The sequence below is a fragment of the Papaver somniferum genome, chromosome 4, assembly GCF_003573695.1.
Source record: "Papaver somniferum cultivar HN1 chromosome 4, ASM357369v1, whole genome shotgun sequence".
Classification (NCBI taxonomy): domain Eukaryota; kingdom Viridiplantae; phylum Streptophyta; class Magnoliopsida; order Ranunculales; family Papaveraceae; genus Papaver; species Papaver somniferum.
Genome location: NC_039361.1, coordinates 51,860,925 through 51,878,914, shown reverse-complemented (window position 1 = coordinate 51,878,914; position 17,990 = coordinate 51,860,925). Strand labels below are relative to the sequence as shown.

The 17,990-nt window shown below is 35.5% G+C and overlaps 3 protein-coding genes across 5 annotated transcripts; 1 reads left to right on the top strand and 2 right to left on the bottom strand.

The window, feature by feature from the left end:
• Positions 1 to 467: 467 nt before the first annotated feature.
• LOC113275474 (protein WVD2-like 7) lies at positions 468 to 4,900 on the top strand. Of its 3 annotated transcripts, none has more exons than XM_026524978.1 (11): positions 468 to 936; positions 1,449 to 1,518; positions 1,638 to 2,429; positions 2,718 to 2,732; positions 2,876 to 3,097; positions 3,222 to 3,265; positions 3,352 to 3,441; positions 3,524 to 3,617; positions 3,706 to 3,777; positions 3,884 to 3,994; positions 4,215 to 4,900. In XM_026524978.1, the coding sequence occupies exons 2-11, from the start codon at positions 1,483 to 1,485 to the stop codon at positions 4,674 to 4,676; spliced, it is 1,938 nt and encodes a 645-aa protein (XP_026380763.1). In that variant the 5' UTR covers positions 468 to 936; positions 1,449 to 1,482; the 3' UTR covers positions 4,677 to 4,900. The 3 variants fall into 3 exon arrangements, with proteins under 3 accessions (XP_026380763.1, XP_026380762.1, XP_026380764.1); XM_026524977.1 differs by having other exon boundaries at positions 470 to 936; positions 3,349 to 3,441; XM_026524979.1 differs by lacking the exon at positions 2,718 to 2,732 and having other exon boundaries at positions 472 to 936; positions 3,349 to 3,441.
• A 1,466-nt stretch (positions 4,901 to 6,366) lies between these two features.
• LOC113273872 lies at positions 6,367 to 6,891 on the bottom strand. Its single transcript, XM_026523460.1, has one exon. It carries the CDS (start codon positions 6,748 to 6,750, stop codon positions 6,535 to 6,537), a length of 216 nt encoding a protein of 71 aa, XP_026379245.1. The 5' UTR covers positions 6,751 to 6,891; the 3' UTR covers positions 6,367 to 6,534.
• A 9,697-nt stretch (positions 6,892 to 16,588) lies between these two features.
• On the bottom strand, positions 16,589 to 17,061 carry LOC113273871. Its single transcript, XM_026523459.1, has one exon. The coding sequence runs from the start codon at positions 16,964 to 16,966 to the stop codon at positions 16,733 to 16,735; it is 234 nt and encodes a 77-aa protein (XP_026379244.1). The 5' UTR covers positions 16,967 to 17,061; the 3' UTR covers positions 16,589 to 16,732.
• Between the last annotated feature and the right edge of the window lie 929 nt (positions 17,062 to 17,990).

The window sequence follows — 17,990 nt, the reverse complement described above, 5'->3', positions numbered from 1 at the left end:
GTTTGAATATCAGTTCAGAAGTTATTTTTTTGACTTTTGGAAGCAGAAAATCAGAAATTAGTTTAGGTAGATAGTTTAAGAATGATTTCTAGGAGCGAAAGAGTTAATATTTTGTGAAACAAAAATTTTGTGCTTCTGACTTCAGTCTTCTAAAGAATCAGAAACACTTCTATTTTTGGTATTTAAACAGGCAATGAAAGAACCGATTTCAGTTCATAAAAAAAAGTAGTGACTTCAAATTACGAGAATCCATTTAGACCGCCCGTTATTAAAAAATACAAAACTATCAAATATGAAAAGCAATGATCGGTCTGTAATTTTAATATCAAGCTGAGACAATAGAGTTAGTTCTTGGAGTAGTCCTACTACCGGTTAACGGCCAGATAACAGAAGTTAAGATATAAGTAGACCCAATAATTTATTACTATTACTTCATTATTGGCTCTTAAGCTTAGACAAGACAAAAAGAAGAGGAGACAGTTAGAAATACCTTTTAAGCAAAAACTCATTTCCTTCATCGTCATCTTCTTCTCCTCACATATCTTTCACAAACCAAAAAAATCAATTATTAAGTTCACACTTACACGCACCCTCGAGATTCTCTGTCTTTTTCTCTTTCAAAATCTCCTTTGATCCAATCCAGTGATCCACACATATACACTTTCTTAGTTTTGATCTTTTCCAAGTTATCTCACACATTCACAAGAAGAAACAAAGACTAGTATAATATCTATAGACTAGATTAGATCAAACCTAACAAGTTCATTGGATCGAGTTTTAATTTTGAACTTATCGGACTTGCTGAATTACTTTCTTGTTCTTGGAATTTGAAATGGAGATGTTTCCATGTCATTTTTCTTGGTCGGTGGAAGGAGGACTGTTTCATTCGTATTTGAAAACCAGGGAATGAATATCAATCATTCTATTTCTATATAGGTACTTGTTATTCTTCTGTATTAATGAGATCTGTTTCTTTTATTTGCTGATTGGGTAATTCAGGTTAAATTCTTTGTCTTGTCTTGGTGAATTTTGAATTTTGTGATTTTGTTTCATTTAGATCTTAATTGTTTTTCATTTAAGGTATGAATTATTTGGTAAGTTAGTCATACTGAGATATTGTACTGTGGAAGAGAATTTATGATCTAAAACAGGCTGGGCGGCTTTGATTTTGGGTTTAGCTTGAGGTTTAGAGGGTTACAATTACAGAAAGATGTAGTTTGATTACTGATTATGATATTGAATGTCTTAGTTATTCTATTTAGATCTTTTAGTTGCCACGGAAAATTGAAAGATCTGGATCTCTTGATTGACAATTTGTTTAATTGTTGAAATTTTCAGCTTAATGTAGTTGGTTAGTATTTAGTATAATTTTTAGTCTAAGTAAGGTTGAGATCTGATGTGAAAACAAATCCATGTACAAATGCTGATTCACTAAGTTTTGTTTACAGGTAATTGTAATTTATACTGCTTGATTCAACTACTATGGCTGGAGAAATTGAAGAACCCATTAAACTTCAGGTTTGAGCTTTTAAAGTCGAGATTGACATGGCAATATCTTATATTATTGTCATACTTATTTTGCTTATTAATGTTATAGACTTTTGACATGGGTTTATTCTAACCATTGACATTGGCAGTTGACATCTGTACACTCGGGTTCTGTATCATTTGGAAGGTATGAGAATGATGATACCTTGGCGTGGGAAAGAAGTTCGCCTTTCCCGCATAATAGGTATCTTGAAGAGGTTGAGAAATACTCAAGTCCTGGTTCTGTTACTCAGAAGAAAGCTTATTTTGAAGCTCATTTTAAGAAGAAGGCTCTTCTGCGCCAGGCTTCAGAGTGCCAAAATGGGACTGAATGTCAAACAAGTGACAGTGATTACCTGGATCAAATGAGTTGCATGGAAGACTATGAGCAATCTAATGCAGAAACCAGATATGACGATGAGCAATCTAATGCAGAAACCCGTTACGACTATGAGCAATCTAATGCAGAAACCCATTATGACTGTGAGCATTCTAAAGCAGAAACCCATTATGACTATGAGCATTCTAATGCAGAAACCCACTATGCCCAATGTGACGAAAGCATAGATGGTTCAGATGATCATGAAGAATGTGAGGTGATAATGATCTGTGAAAGAGAGTGCCAGGAAATTGCACTTGAATTTGGGATTGAGCACACTATCGAGAATCCTGAAGTTGCATACTACCACGATTCTGAACATATTGAGCCTGCCGAAGAGCATCGGAATCATATTGAATGTGAACTACCTGAATTACTTATCGATGAAGTAGAGGAAAAGCAAATGCTTGCTTATGAAACTAAATGTCTTGATGGATTACCCGGAAGCAGTGATTGCTCAATTCCGACTACTGAGAAAGATCATGAGCCTTGCATTGACATAACCGAAAAATCCCCTCCGGAGGTACGGTTTTTCATTACATTAAATAATTCCTTTTTCTATTTTCTATTTCTTTTTTGCTTAAAACACCAACTAGTCAGGATTTTTCATTGCATAATACCTTTTTGTATTTTCTACTTATTATTTGATTGAAACACCAACTAGTCAGAATTTTTCATTGCATTAAATAATTCCGTTTTCTATTTTCTATTTCTTATTTGATTAAACACCAACTAGTCAGGATTTTTCATTTTTTGTCTTTTCTATTTCTTATTTGTTCAAAACACCAACTAGTCAACTTTAATATTGCAGGAGAAAAAAAAGAAGGTGTATTGTTGTTGGCTGTTATGTCCGCTTAATTTTGTAGTTGCACTCTAAACTTTGCTTATAAATTATAGCATTCTCTTAATTACAAAATCAGAGAAATCTCTATCATAGCTTAGTGTGTCAAATTCTTCTTCGGTTTTCAGGTAAAGGCCACAGAAGAAACCCATACTGTTAAACCCAAATTGAAGACTCAGTTAGAAGCTGCTGAGGGACCAATCAAGAGTTCAAGTGAAGCATCTAAGGATTCTGCAGGAACTTCAAGGAAAATGGGAAGAGGAAGTCCACTGAGAACTAAAACAGAGAAATTTTCACGTCAGAAGGGTCAAGCAATCGTTTTTACTCATCCCAAAACTCAGAAACCAGAGGTACTCGACTACTTTGATTTTACAGCAATGTCATATTTGGGTTTTGACAGCAGTCAGAAAATATGAATTTCTAATGTGGATTTAAACTCATCAATTATCTTACCATGATTGGTTATCCAAACAGGACTCGGAACTGGTGAAGGCAAAACAAAGCCAAGAGAACAGAAGGTAACATCTGGTTCAGCGAATCACCTAAGTATCAGATTGCCTCAAATGATAAATCGCTTATGTTTATACTTCTGTTGAAACAGTAGGAAAGATCAGAGGGCAAAGAGTGCAGGCAGTATACCTCAGTCCTCCGTGCCAGACAAGGCTGAACCTAGACCTCGGCGAAGTGCCAGCAGGTTTTTAACCAACATCTTGAAGACTTTTCAATTCCTTTATTTATCTCTTTAATTATGTTCTTATCTAGAATTAAAAATGTAGGCCTAAGCAAACCATTGATCCCATTGGCAAACACGATGTGAAAGTAATTGTTCCAGTTTTCAAAAGTGATGAAAGAGCAGAGAAGAGGAAAGAGGTAAGTCATCTGGAGATTTTCGTCAATGTGCTTTTACCATTGCACTGAAAGTTCAAATTCTTATATGTGATTGTTTCATTTATTTCAGTTCTACATGAAGTTAGAGGAAAAAATGCATGCCAAAGAAGCAGAGATGAACCAGATCCAAGCAAGAACACAGGTATGTAACGTGATAAAATTAACCCGGGGGTTATCGTATGTGTTTCCAGTTCTTGTTTTTTTATTTGTTATAAGGGCAATATTCAGCTCTGCTAATGCATCTGCAGGAAGAGGCAGAAGCTGAGCTAAAGAAACTTCGGAAAAGGCTAAACTTTAAAGCAAAACCAATGCCTTCTTTTTACCAAGAATCCGTGTCACGAGGCTCCGACGGAAAAAAGGTGTATATGCCAGTTTATTTTCGTTGAGCCTGGACTAACTTGAGAAGGTTCTTATTGTATAAACAATCAAACAAACAGACAAACTAACAAAAGAACTTAGTTGAAGAGTTTCTCCTAATGTTTTTCAAACAATATTACTTTTACTCAAGTCAGATGTTCAAGTAGACAAGAAACCAGCAGATTCCCTAAAGTTGTCACCTGTTATCTTTCTGTTTTTCAGGCTATAACAATTCAACCAAAATCTACTAAATCACGGAGCAAGTCTACAAGTCCAGTGAGAAGAGCTGCAACTGGCTCATCAGTGTCTTCAAAACCTGGGAGTAAACAAGGCACAACTCTCAGTGAATCCATGAGAACACCTGCTCAACCTCAGACATCAGAATCAACTAAGAATGTCTCAGAGACTAATGACAGTACTCAAAACCCGTCTGCCAACAAAAATCGTGCAGCACAGAAAAGAACTGAGTCAGCAGGGAAGAAAGAGAAAGAGAAGAGTAAGGATGCTAATGTGCAGAAACAGCAAGGGACAGATAGTTCTAAGGTTAAGAAAGGAGAGAAAATCGAGGGGAAGAGATTAGGAGGAAGGAATAGCAGCAGTGGTATGATGAGATCAATGAGGAAGGACGTCGCGATTTGTGGGAATTCAGGAATGGAATGTCTCCCTGTCGGCGTTGCTTCCTGAGTAACTCCTCGACCCAAATTTTTCTCTTCATCTATTAATCTGTTTGTTGTTATATTTTTATGTCTCTTCGTTCTCACTTTTTTGTATCTTTGTAGATGTATGAAGCTTTAGCAGGAATAGAAATATAAATAAGATGTGGTTGCGTTAGGGAGGCATAAAATTAGAATCTCCCTTGGCCACTCCCTTCACTATTCCATTTTCTTTGTGTAGATTTTTTCAGTATAGTTTAGTTACTAGTCTCCTGAAAACAATCTTAGCTGAAACAGTCAATTTAAATTTGTTTGCACCTATAATATTGAAACTTGGTTATCGCGTTGGCTGGGAGGATACCTCGACCCGGCTATTTTCAGTAAATTAGAAACTAGGTTCAGGTAGTATGCAATTTTAGGACTGTACCTACCCCATCAAGGGTGTGTTTTGATTTTGACCAACAGAATTAAGTTGTCAATCTGTACACTAACTTGGTCTAAGATACCACTTCTGCAACAGCTTAGTAAATAGGCAAAACTGGGCGTTAATTAGAACCTGTATTACTTATTTGGAAAGGGAAATTAGGCAAAAACTAGAATATAGACAATCCTCAGTCTATGCGCTTAGTATGCTTATTCAATTTCTTCCAATACAAAAATAAAAGTTAGTAGAAGCTGATTGTAACTTCTGATACTAATTCTTAGACTGCTTGCTTCTTCTGCCACATGAAATTAGAAGGGCATAGCAGAACAAGGCATTAACAGGCGTGCAGCTTCTGTTACTTCTTCATCTTGGTGAAGTTCTTTGTATTTCATTTTAAGTAGCTCGCATTGTCTTCTCTTTTTCTTTGTGCAAAGGGTCTGTCAAGTAAAAGAGTTGATATTATCTGGAAATAAAGCAATGAACAAACTGAACTGCTTTAATGATGAAAAATATAGATACTTCAAAACACACCTTAGAACCTGAAGGGCCAGCTCTCCATAATGGAGTCTTGGTTGCTTTGCAGTCAGTACAGACCCTACTTGATGAGACCACCACCATGTTATCTTGATTATTGATATTACTGTGTTGTGTAGGTCCTTTATTATTCCTTCCAGTTCTAACCTCTTCTATTGCTTCTTGTTCTGTCTCTAGTGGAACTGTAATGGGTCTGTTACCACATATAATTCTTAACTTTGTGACTGAATGATGTTCATGTTTTTGAATTTCATGATCATGATCATGGAGTATCAAACTTGGGTTATGGCTGATATTTGATGTTGAAAGCATGTATGACTGACTACTTTAGCAAGCTGCTTCTGCTATGCATACAAAGATATCAGCAGAGTTCTAGTGAGAAAGAAGGACAGACTGTCCAAAAGGCCACCAGCAGAAAGAGACGCAAGAATAATTTGTAGGGCTTGAAATTCTTCCAAGTTTGTTGACTTTAGCTATTAGTCATCTAGAGTGGGATTCCACTTAAATTGTAAGATTGACTTTGCCATCATATGGTTGACCCTGCTTTCTGATTCAGTAAACCATATTAAGGCATTCTCCAGCTCAGTGGCCTTGGAGGATGGTGGCTAAATTAATTTCAAAACTATACTGGATGCAGCTTTGGATTTGCCATAACTATGTTGGATGTTTAGGGTCTTTCTCCCTGCTAAGGCTTAAGGAAGGCCTTTGGAGGATGGTGTTCATTAGACAGAAAATTTCGATACTTCCATTGACAGGCACAAAATTTTACTGAGAAAATATTTATTACATTAGCACAAAGGAAAGTTCATAAAAGATACACGGTGTATAGTCTGGTACAGTTATACAGAAATGAGGTCAACATAAAAGGAAAATCAATTATACTGGGGTAAATATCTTCCTTCAGATAAGAGATTGCTGTTGATTTAGAATCTTAGATAGGCATGCAATTGGAAACTTTGGGATAAACAACACGAGCCGGATGACCCATGATCCGTTTACCCTTCATGTGTTTAAAGATATAAACGACCGCTCCGATTGGCCATTCTACCACTGCTGCGACGCAAAACGCCACGCACCCGAGTGTTGGTCCGAATACCCTGCATCGGCATGGATTTCTTCTCGTCCCACATTCTACACATCCTACCATGTTTGAACTAGTAAGCTTTTGCTAAAAGATGTACAAAAAAAGATAGCCAAAAGTATTTTCAGCAAACGAACTGGTTGAGTAACTCTTTTCTTCTGTAAGTTTCTTAGATGGTTTCCGATGAATTTGCCCGATGATTTGTGATATTTCCTAGACTCCTAGTTCTCCTTTTATAAGCAAATTTTCGAATTTGGGGTTGCTTTAAATATTCTTTATCTTGTTATTATACGGGTTTAAGTTCACTTTCAAGTACATAGTTGGGGCAGGTGGGATGAAGGTGATTGTCGTGGAGTACACGTGTCAGAGTTTCTGATGAGTAATTAGGGACACGTAAGCTTGATATGTCGGTATCGTATATAGAAATGTCTGGTGGTTTGAAGGTGATTGGTCAAATGGATAACAGAATCTGGTGTTTCAGGTCGGTCAATAGCTTCAACTCTGAAGCAATGTCTGTGACTGGCCTAGATAAGGTCTCCTTTTTGTTTGTAGTTCGCCACCCACTACCGTCATCTACTTCGTGGATTGTTTTGCGGATTACGTGGGTGTAGTACGTGGCAGGTTAGCCACCCGGAACCATTTGGAGTCGACCTATTGGGCACTTTGGTTTTGGATTAGTCGTTAAGGGCGATGTCCCAGGCAATGCCCCTCTAGCTAAGTACGTTGTGGTTTTCTCTTAGGCCTATTCGTATGCACGTGCCAAACATCACATTTTACTATATATGCACCCATTACGGGTATGTTAAAGTACCAAACGTATATGCTTATATATCAATTATATAACATATATGCATATATGACAGACTTTCCAGCGAGCGATAGAGTGTCCATCGCTCGATGGTCATAATATCGCTCGCTGGTCATTCCAGCGCCAACGGTAGTCATTGCATCGCTCATCAGTTCCTCATCCAACGGTTACCATTTTTTCCCTATATAAATACCAAATTTCAAACTCATTTCAACTCACACCAGAATTTCTAAATCTCTACAGAATTTCTCAATCTCCAATTCTTTTCATCACTCTTCCAATTCCTCAGAGAGCATGGATGATAATATGAACATAGATGAGTTCGTAGCAAGCGAACATGCTGACGAAAATCAAAGAGTTGTTAATCATGCCAATGTGCAAAGTGAAACTAGGAGAAAACCAAAATTCACTACTGCGGAAGATGAATGTATTTGCAAGAATTATATATTTTTTTACCTGAGACTTTTATTTGGAGATGTATTACATCCCCAAACATTATGGCAAAGGATTTTTGGGAAATTTCAAGAACAAACAATGAACCTCAACAATCGTGATGTTTCAGAGTTGAGTTAGCACTTCACTACAATCAATCAAGAAGTTACTAGGTATGTTGTTTTACTTCAGCAAGAAGGTCCAAATTTGAGGGATGGTGAAACCATGATGGAACTTCAACAAAGGTGTCGTGCGGAATATCGTCGCATCTACGAAAAAGACTTCCAATTTGGAAGTTATTTCGAGACTTTAAAATATTTGCCCAAATATTTGCCCAAATATTGTCCAATATTTATGTTTATTTCTCAATTGTCCACTTAAGTTCTTATGTTTTAATTTCTTAATTGTCTAAGTATTAAGTTTAATATTTTTTAAACTATTAAATGTATCTCTAATTAAAATGTAAGATTGAATTAAGAATAAAATTAAGCGTAATTTTCAACAATACTCGTCAAATTTTCAAATTCATTAAACTTCGATATAATCATTAATAGTCATTTTACAAGACATAAAACTAGACAATAATAATTTGAAATATAAACTTTAAAAATAAAAATTTGGGACAATGTTCTTCATCTTGTTAATTTTCTTCATTTCACCAAACTACCAATGAGTGCTCTCATGAGCGGAGTTTCCTTTGTTTATCTTCTTCTTTGGCTTCAGATTTGTTTTTCCTTGAACTTTTCTTTACCTTTTCTTAGTTGCGGTTTTGACTTGGTTAATATCCAAAATTTGTAGACTTCTTTGCTTCTTACCTATTTCTTTATAACTATCACATATCTTCTTCACGACACATCAACCACTACTCCGAAAAAATCAAGTTGGGTATGAAATTGTGCCATTTGGGAAAATTCAAAAAAATAAATTAGATTGAGAAATAGAGAAATTTAGATTGAGAAAGAGAAAATTAGAGAAATTTTTTGTTATTTAAATTTTTTTTGGGATAAGTTCTGAATTTGAAAATTACCTATTTATAGCGATAAAGAACTAGCCATTGGCGCTAGAGTCAACACTGAGCGATATTCCTGGCGATTAAGTCTTTATCGCTGGCGTTATAGTCAACATCGCTCGCTAGAAACTCGGTCGCTCCATGGGTTCTCCATAGTGGCGCAATTAGTTTGCCATGCCACCTGGTATACCAAACAGTTTTTCTTTGGCATGTGCATAAGAATAGGCCTTTAGGAAAAACTGGGAAAATGACCCATATAGCCATTGGGAAAATGACACGTTAACCAGCAAAATTTGAAGACAGGTTGTGTTTGGAGACACACTATCTCATTAATATTGAAGGAAACATCTTGATTTCATTAATATTATAAAATTGAATACATGATTACCAAATACATCAAAGATAAGAATAATAAAAACATTACATATATTTTGTTTCACAGAGGAAACAAATATTCGAAATGGCTTCAGAAATAAAATTCTGCCATTGAGATTTGTTTTCTTCTATAAGAATATAATGTCCCATAGGGATCATTATCGCAATTTTCTGTAGCCATTGATCTTCAAAGAATTGTAAAAGCATGAGCACTTTCGAAAAATCGCCAACAATGATATATTTGATAAGATTGTAACACATATGAAGCGCCCTTAAGACTATAAGAACCATTTAATTGGCACGTAAAAGTCATTAGAAGGGATGAAATCAATTGAAGAAAAGAATGATATTCTTATTTAATACAAATAGATAGTAATATTTAGCCTGGTATTTTTAGGAGCGACCCCAAAAGAATTAGGGGCGACATAAAATGACAAAAAGGTCACCCAAATATAAAATGTAGCCATCCCTTATCTGCCATTTTTTAATGGCCAAACTACCCTTTACAATCGGTAGATAACATTATAATCGGGAAGCTAATCCACAATCGGGAGTCAATTTGGTTTATTTAACTTCCGAATATAAAGTATCCCAAAATAAAATCCTATAGATTTTGAATTTTGACTATCCTATATTCGGTAGTTAATAAAGTTATCTTGACTCCCGATTAAAGTATACCTTTGGCTAAAATGCTACCATAATCGGTAGTGAATTTAGGTTATTTAACTCCAATATAGAGTAGCCCCAAAATGAGATTTTGCAAAAAATCTCTATTTTTCGAATTTTGGTTGAGCCTATAATCGGTAGTAACTTCCGATTATACAGTAGACCTCTTTACCGAAATCATAGCATAATCGGTAGTCAAGATAGTTCATAACTACCGAATATAGAGTAGCCCCAAAATGAGATTTTGAAAAAATTCTCAATTTTTTGAATTTTGGTTGAGCCTATAATCGGTAGTAAATGAAGGTATCCTGACTTCCGATTATATAGTTGACCTCTTTACCGAAATCCTAGCATAATCGGTAGTCAAGATAGTTCATAACTACCGAATATTGAGTAGCCCCAAAATGAGATTTTGAAAAAATTCTCATTTTTTTTAATTTTTATAATCGGTAGTAAATAAAGTTATCCTGACTTCCGATTATACAATGGATCTCTTTGCAAATATCCTACCATAATCGGTAGTCAAGATAGTTCATATAACTACCGAATATAGAGTAGACCAAAAATGAGATTTCGAAGTAATTCTCAATTTTTTCAATTTTGTTTGCTTATAATTGGTAGTAAATGAAGTTATCCTGACTTCCGATTATACAATGACTCTTTTTGCAAATATCCTACCATAATCGGTAGTCAAGATAGTTCATATAACTACCGAATATAGAGTAGCCCCAATATGAGATTTTGCCAAAATCATCAATTTTTTGAATTTTGGTTGAGCCTATAATCGGTAGTAAATGAGGTAAAATCCTAACTTCCAATTATACAGTGGCTCTCTTTGCAAATATTCAACCATATTCGTTAGTCAAAATAGTTCATATAACTACCGAATAATACAGAGTAGCCCCAAAATGAGATTTTACAAAAAAGATTCCTTTTTTTTTTAAATTTTTTTTAGTTGAGTCTATAATCGGTAGTAAATTAATCTATCATTAACTTCCGATTAATAGTAGCCCCAAATACGCATTTAGCACAAATTCCATATCAATCGGTAGTATCTTTGAGTTGCTTAACTCCTGATTCAGTATTAACAATCAGAGACAAAATAGCTTCTGATTATGTAATGGCACGAGAGTATGACCCGTGCCGTAACGGCCCGGGTTGTTTTTTGTTGTCAAAATGAATGGAGATTGAGCATAATGATAGTGCACTACAGTCTGTATGTAGTACTGGTAAAGTCTCTTGATAATATATCTCCTGAAAAGAGCTCACCTAAAACCGCAAGTATCCAGCTTAGTAAAAAATGAAAATAGCATCAACAATATCCTAGATACAAATGAAGGATAAAATCCCCTCCATTAACAAACTATAAGAAATGTGCTTTTAAACTTACATACTATCCACTGAGCATGAGCTTACATATCTGGAAGTATCAGGTATATAATATGTATGCTCTAAAGAGTATGCAAATACTACCAATGATGAGAATCAACGTTTCCATGTTGTGAACTGTTCCCGCCAGCTCACAAACTTCTTGCTCCATAAAGATATCGGTCAAGAATAGAGGGTACAAAAAATATAATAATATACATCCTAAATTAAAATGACATTGATCATACACGTTCATTACATTTTGAAGTATTACAGTTGCCATTTTATTTCGTTGTATAAAGAAAAACGAACTAATTTTTTTTTCACAACGCAAAGAAAGATTTCCAAATCAAAGACATTAAGAAAATAACCATAAAAGTATAGGATGACCATGTTCATAAACCGTGTTGATAGATCCCAACAAATACGGGCTATATGATATATAATCCAGAGTGTTAACCTTGCTACGGGAACTCTCATATTCAGGTAGCATTCTTTTCCTCCACAGGTCTCACTATCATCATCCCAAAAAAAAAATTGTATGACACTCAAGGAAGGGTCGATAGTACCGACCATTTTCAATGAGTAGGTTGGTAGTGGCCGCGTTGAAACGACGATATTAGCAACCTCATACATAGGCGGAACATTAAAAGGCAAACTATATGGAATGGACTGCAAAAACTCCTAAGTAGGTGGGACCTCATTATGAAGAAATATCGTGAGGTGTTTTCCCTTTCCTCATAGGAAGTGTATACGACGCGATGGTATTGTATTCAAGCACCTGAAAATGAAATATAGGCATCAAGTGATGCGCAAATAACTGTGCATTACACTCTAAACTAATTTTAAGAGGTTATGAAATACAACATTGTTCAAGCTGTAAAAATATGAAGAAGCAGCTTGAACATATACGATCAGATAGTAAACTGATCAATAATGACTTATCACAAAATTATTAAAATACTTCTATCATGTAGTATCTGTGAGTGCAATTTTAAAGACATAATTGCAGCAAGACCTAATGCAATATAATTTGATCGGTTTTGGTTACCACTTACGACTTCAAACCAAGAAGTTTTTCACATATTTGAGCCAAAACGAACAAAGTAGATAACAATATGGTAAAAACAACCATACAAATTAAATGAACAACTTTGTTTTAGATAAATTGGACAACTGCACAATCTCCAGTTTCTATTTTCTCACTAAGCCTAATAATAATGATGCGTTCATTTCATAGAAATTTGAGCAATTCATTCGTACTGAATACTATGCACTTCAGTTCCCAGGTGAAAAAATGGGCCTTTTGGAATGACCTTGCCTCTTAATTTATGACTTAACAATAACACCAGTTACCTCTTTTCTCATTATGTCCTTAACCAACAAAAATTCTAGAAAAAAATCATTAAGAACTAAATCAAATACAAATTAAAGAAATATTAAATGTAAAAAATCGTACATAGTCAAACTTACAGAGCAGAAATCGAGTAATCTTGAGGTTTATATAGTTGAACGTCTCCATCAATTGATTAGCGAAAATAATGGAGGAGTTAGAAAGGATCTTTTTTTAATTCTTACTGGCATGTCAGAATAACAAATTTGCAAGCGCTCAAGAATGGTTGGACGTTATCTTACCTAAAGTGGAATTCTTCCATGGCTTTTGGAACCGTACCAACTAAAGCAAATTTTATACTACCGATAATATTCCGAACTGACATCTCAGGAGCTACACAGTCTGAGAAGAGACGTTTGATCCATCTATTACACAATTTCTTAAATATGGAAAACTTAATACCTGCCTTCACAATCTCATCCCAAACTCATAATCCTGTGTGAAGAAATACATCAAATAAAAATAAACAAAATTGTTATTAAATTAAGAGAAATGTTTACACAACCTGTGGTCGTAGATACTCAACAATGGCATGAGGGTGGGACGTAGTTTTTTCTCATTGAACGACCATCTGTGGCTTCTATAAGAACAATATATTTTGCTTTTTCAGGATCCATGATGGACGAAACAGAATTACTCATCAACTCTAATAGCAACTCAATGGACTGTAGTTCTTGAATGGTGACTACAACAAAAGCAAAACCAACAATAAAAAATTCAAGGATAATTCCAATTGAAAGTAGCAGCCGTAGCGACCAATTTCAATACCAATGTACAGGAAAAATTAGAATTCATTAGCGTCTTGTTATTAGTTAAAGATACATTAATTATCTACAAAATACTAATTCTAAATGGTAAACTTTCGATTACTGCCCATCAAAGAGTTGAAAACATATAGCTGCATTAACACCAAATCAAGGAAGAACAAACATTTAATTTTTATAGAAAATCCAATGTTGTCCTAAGTTTTCTTCACCAAGAGACTCTACCTGGCCACTTCATGTAAACATGACGAAAATCACAACTTTATAAGGTTGGGTTGGATCGTCTATAAAATTGTTTGACTGAAGCTTTTCTGGTTTTAGTGGTCTTATAGCATCAAATAATTGATGTAAAACAATATAAATAACATAATAGACCTATAATAAACATGTAGTGATACATAACATGCACTTAACGAAAATACTCCTTACCTATTCGGTACAATTCTTCTCAGCATGATTCCAAAACTTGCCCAGGGTAACTGATAATTAGCTTACATTTGCCAGTAGAGATAAAGATGGGGGTTATGACATAAGCTTTAAGAATTTATTCTGGAAGTTGTAAGATCCTAGCTCTTCATGCTCTAAAAACTTCATAGCTAGAACCCTCAACGTATCCAATACAACGATGTTACAGAGAGATTTTCTGGTAACCCCACTAAGATAAAGAAGTTCCAAGGTGAAAGAATATTCTTAATATATGTGAGACCTCACCAATTAGATCCAATCCATATTGTAGTGCCTGTAGGTACAAACATAATATTTTACAACAGGCCTAACTGCAAATGAGAAAGACAAAAACTATATACGTTGAGCATAATATTTCAAACTGCAGAAGATTATAAATCTATATAGTATACAATCATCACAGTCGATACATATTACTTTGAGCTGTCTACCTAATCTGAGAAAATTAATAAAATCAAGTTTATTAGAAAACCCGTCCGCAGTAAAGAAGGAAAACCCGCAAGGATAAAAAATGGCTTTACAAATCAATAAGAATCTGAGACAGAGATGTGAGGGAATACCTGAAGTCAGATTAAAGGATTGAATTTAATTTTGAGCAAAGAAACTAAGAAGCCAAGTTGCTGGAAATATGGCACGACAAAAGCAATGGAATTCGATGTTAAGTTGTTACGAACATAAAACATCCATTATTTCCTGCTTGGGTACATCCCTAAGGTTTTTTCCTGCTTGGCATAACCCAAGATGCATAGCAGATCTATCTAACATGCATAAGAAATGAGATGTTGATTTAGTACCTAAATCACAGATTTCCTAACCTGTCCAGAAACCCAAAAAAAATAAAATTAATTGGATACAACAATCGAAATTTAAAAATACAATTGAGTTACCTGAGATGTTTGGAACTCTAACGATTTTATGAATACAACAAAGGAAACTTACGATACAACAATCAAAATTTAAAAATACAATTGAATTACCTAAGACAACTGAATTACCTGGGTACTGAGATGTTTGGAACTCTAACGATTTTATGAATACAACAATAGTTATCTAATTAATACCCAAAGAAAATCAAACTATCACCAAAGAAACGAATAAAAAACAATCGGCCATTACCTAGTAGTGCTGAGAGAGAATGCGACTGAAACTGGGCAAGATGATCACCTCGTCTAGGGTTTATGTAGTGGAACATTTGAAACAGATGCTGTTGCATGTAACGTTTGAAGTTATTACTGGAACTATAAAGAAAATCGTTGTTGTGTTCGTAATCGAAGAGGATAATGGGAGAGGGAGAATATTATTGGAAACAATAATGAGATTGATAACGGAGAGAGAGATAATAATGGATGCGTGAATCTGGATGGTTGGATATAGGCGTTAAACATGGGTTGGTTCTTAGCCGCGATTTTGTCTCCCAACTTTCTGAACTTTGAGAGCAAATAGTGGTCGTGGATCGAGCTAAAAAAACGCATCCACAACCATCGGATTTTACAAACACCATTTGTTTTTGTAAGATAGATTAACATATTCTACTCGCCTTCAGGACATCCCTTAACGTTGTATAAGGGTTGGGAATAAAAAAGTCGCCCCTAATTCTTTTGGAGTCGTCCCTAAAAATGCCAGGATATTTTGAGCCATTTACAAAATGGTCATACTTTTTGTAATTGGGTCACAAAATGGTCACACTTTTGTAATTCGTTTACAAAGCAGTCATACCTCCATCCGATTTAACACCTTTGAATAAAACGACGTTATCTTTTCCTAAATACACTCCTTCAAAATACCCTTCTCATTTAACTAATTAGTTGAAGTGGTGGTGATCTAGCGGTGATGGTGGTGGAAGCTTAAGAATCTTCACTAATCCTCGGAGTGGAAGCGATGAACACTTTGAGTGAATGCGGCATAACAGACCTGAATGTGGTGTAACGAACTTTAATGTGGTATAATGATCCTGAATGCTGTCTAATGGTGTGTACGTGGCGGCACCACCACCTACAAATAACACCACCGTCAAAACAATTACAATGAAGAGAAAATTTAAAATTGTATATGGAGGGATAAATAGGAAGGACACATAGGTAATTTGGTTGACATATTTTACGGTGAGTCATCACTTAACTCTATTTCCAACGAATGTTTAGCATATTTTACTTTGAGTCATCAGTCATCACTTAACTCTATTTTGAACGGATATGTGTCGATTTTGTTAATAGTTTGTAATAGGATGATGGTTTTGTGAATATCTCTACCAAATTTACGAGAAGATCGGAAGATTTCAGATTAAATATGACCAGCTGAAACATTGATTTCAGATAAAATATGACCAGAGACACATTATTCGATAAGGTGAGTCGTCACATCTAGTTTTGGGAGAGAGATGAAAAACAAGTTCTGAAAAAGACTGACACAAGCCTTGAGTTTAGAAAATCCAAAAAGAAAAGAAAAAAAGTCTACGAGTTTGATGGTCGGCAATTGTTTTGTCAAAAGCATTTTAACATTTTACCCGGGTGTTCAAGTGCTGGCCTCAAAATTAAACCACACCCTCAAGGATGTACACGCATATGTTGATGAAACTGGAACCAGCTTTGCTAATATAACACTCATCCTATAGATAACTGGACAAGTTTGAAACACCGTTGTGATCAAGACAGAACAAGATAAGTCTCGGATACATTACGATAAGTCACAAAAGTAGTACATTTGGGTTTGTAGTACAAACAAAAAGATAAAGATAAAGGTACACTTAAGACCGAGTCTAGTCCCATTGATCAAATAGGGACGGCTCTAGAAACCTTAGGATAAACAACACGAGCAGGATGACCCATGATGCGACGTCCCTTCATATGTTTAAAGATATACACCACCGCTCCGATTGGCCATTCCACCACTGCCGCAGCTGCAAAAGCCAAGAATCCGATTGTTGGTCCAATCACCCTGCATCGACATGGATTGCTTCTAGTTCCACATTCCACACAGATGGGTACTCCTACACCAACCGCCATATTGAATAGTTGAGAGTTTCAGAAAAAAACTGAACCAAAATGATTGGAGATAGTTCAAAGTTGTAGTAGTTGAAGTTGCTTGAGAAGTTATGAATTCTGATGGTTCGATGATTATTGGCACTAGGTGCAGTTCCCTTTTATAGAGAAATCTCAAGTTTTTCGTCTTAGATTTTGAAAATTGCTCCTTAAGGAATCTAAGTTGAGACAGGTGGTACTGAATAAGAATGCATGGCTTACACATGTCGAAAGGTGATGAGTAACCAAAGACACGTAATCATGTCAGTTGTTCTGCCTGGTTTCAGATTTTGGAGTTCCAAACCGCCAATTGTTTAATGATTTAGGTTGGATTAATCGGATGCTAGGAACATGGTATTTGGATCGGACCAGTTTGAACTCTGTACTGGTTTCCAACTTAGCAAAGGAAATCCGACACGGCTTTTTGTTGAGGGGGGAACACAAAATCCCCCATAATATTATGTAGACTTTTTATATCCCAACAATGTTAAACATGATTATTACTATAGCATCATGATTATTAAAGGTAACCATGTTGTTTATCTAAACATGAAAGGTTCAGCCAGAGCGAACAAAAAATCCATACAACAAGAAACAATTGAAAGAGGTTGAGCGCAGCGCTCCTTAGGCCGCGGTGATGATATCTAATATTCATATTACAGGCAAGAGACTTTCTTTGTAAAATGTCTTTTTTTTTCTGGGATATGTATGAAACGGTCCCAGTATTAGCACCCGATTTGCAAAAGGGTCATACTGCTACAATCCAATAACAAACAGGTCCTACTTCCGTTAAAGACAGGGTTATGTCACTGGTCCCATGAATTCAGAGTTAAATGCACTCGCCAGTTTACGAATTTAACCTTAACCTGACCATAGTAGATCCAACACCGCACATCTTACAATTGAAGCATCTCGAGATGATACGGACGGACAGAGATTGAAGTAGCAGGATGAAATTCTATAATAGTTTAGGGTTAGGGCAAATCCAATTCATTTCCGTCTCCCCCCT

Coding starts and splice junctions, on each gene's coding strand:
- LOC113275474 (XM_026524977.1), top strand. CDS start 1,483: ATGGCTGGAGAAATTGAAGAACCCATTAAACTTCAG. Junction 3,266..3,348: donor CAAAGCCAAGAGAACAGAAG/GTAACATCTGGT, acceptor CTGTTGAAACAG/TAGGAAAGATCAGAGGGCAA. Junction 3,995..4,214: donor GAGGCTCCGACGGAAAAAAG/GTGTATATGCCA, acceptor TCTGTTTTTCAG/GCTATAACAATTCAACCAAA.
- LOC113273872 (XM_026523460.1), bottom strand. CDS start 6,750: ATGGTAGGATGTGTAGAATGTGGGACGAGAAGAAATCCATGCCGATGC.
- LOC113273871 (XM_026523459.1), bottom strand. CDS start 16,966: ATGGCGGTTGGTGTAGGAGTACCCATCTGTGTGGAATGTGGAACTAGA.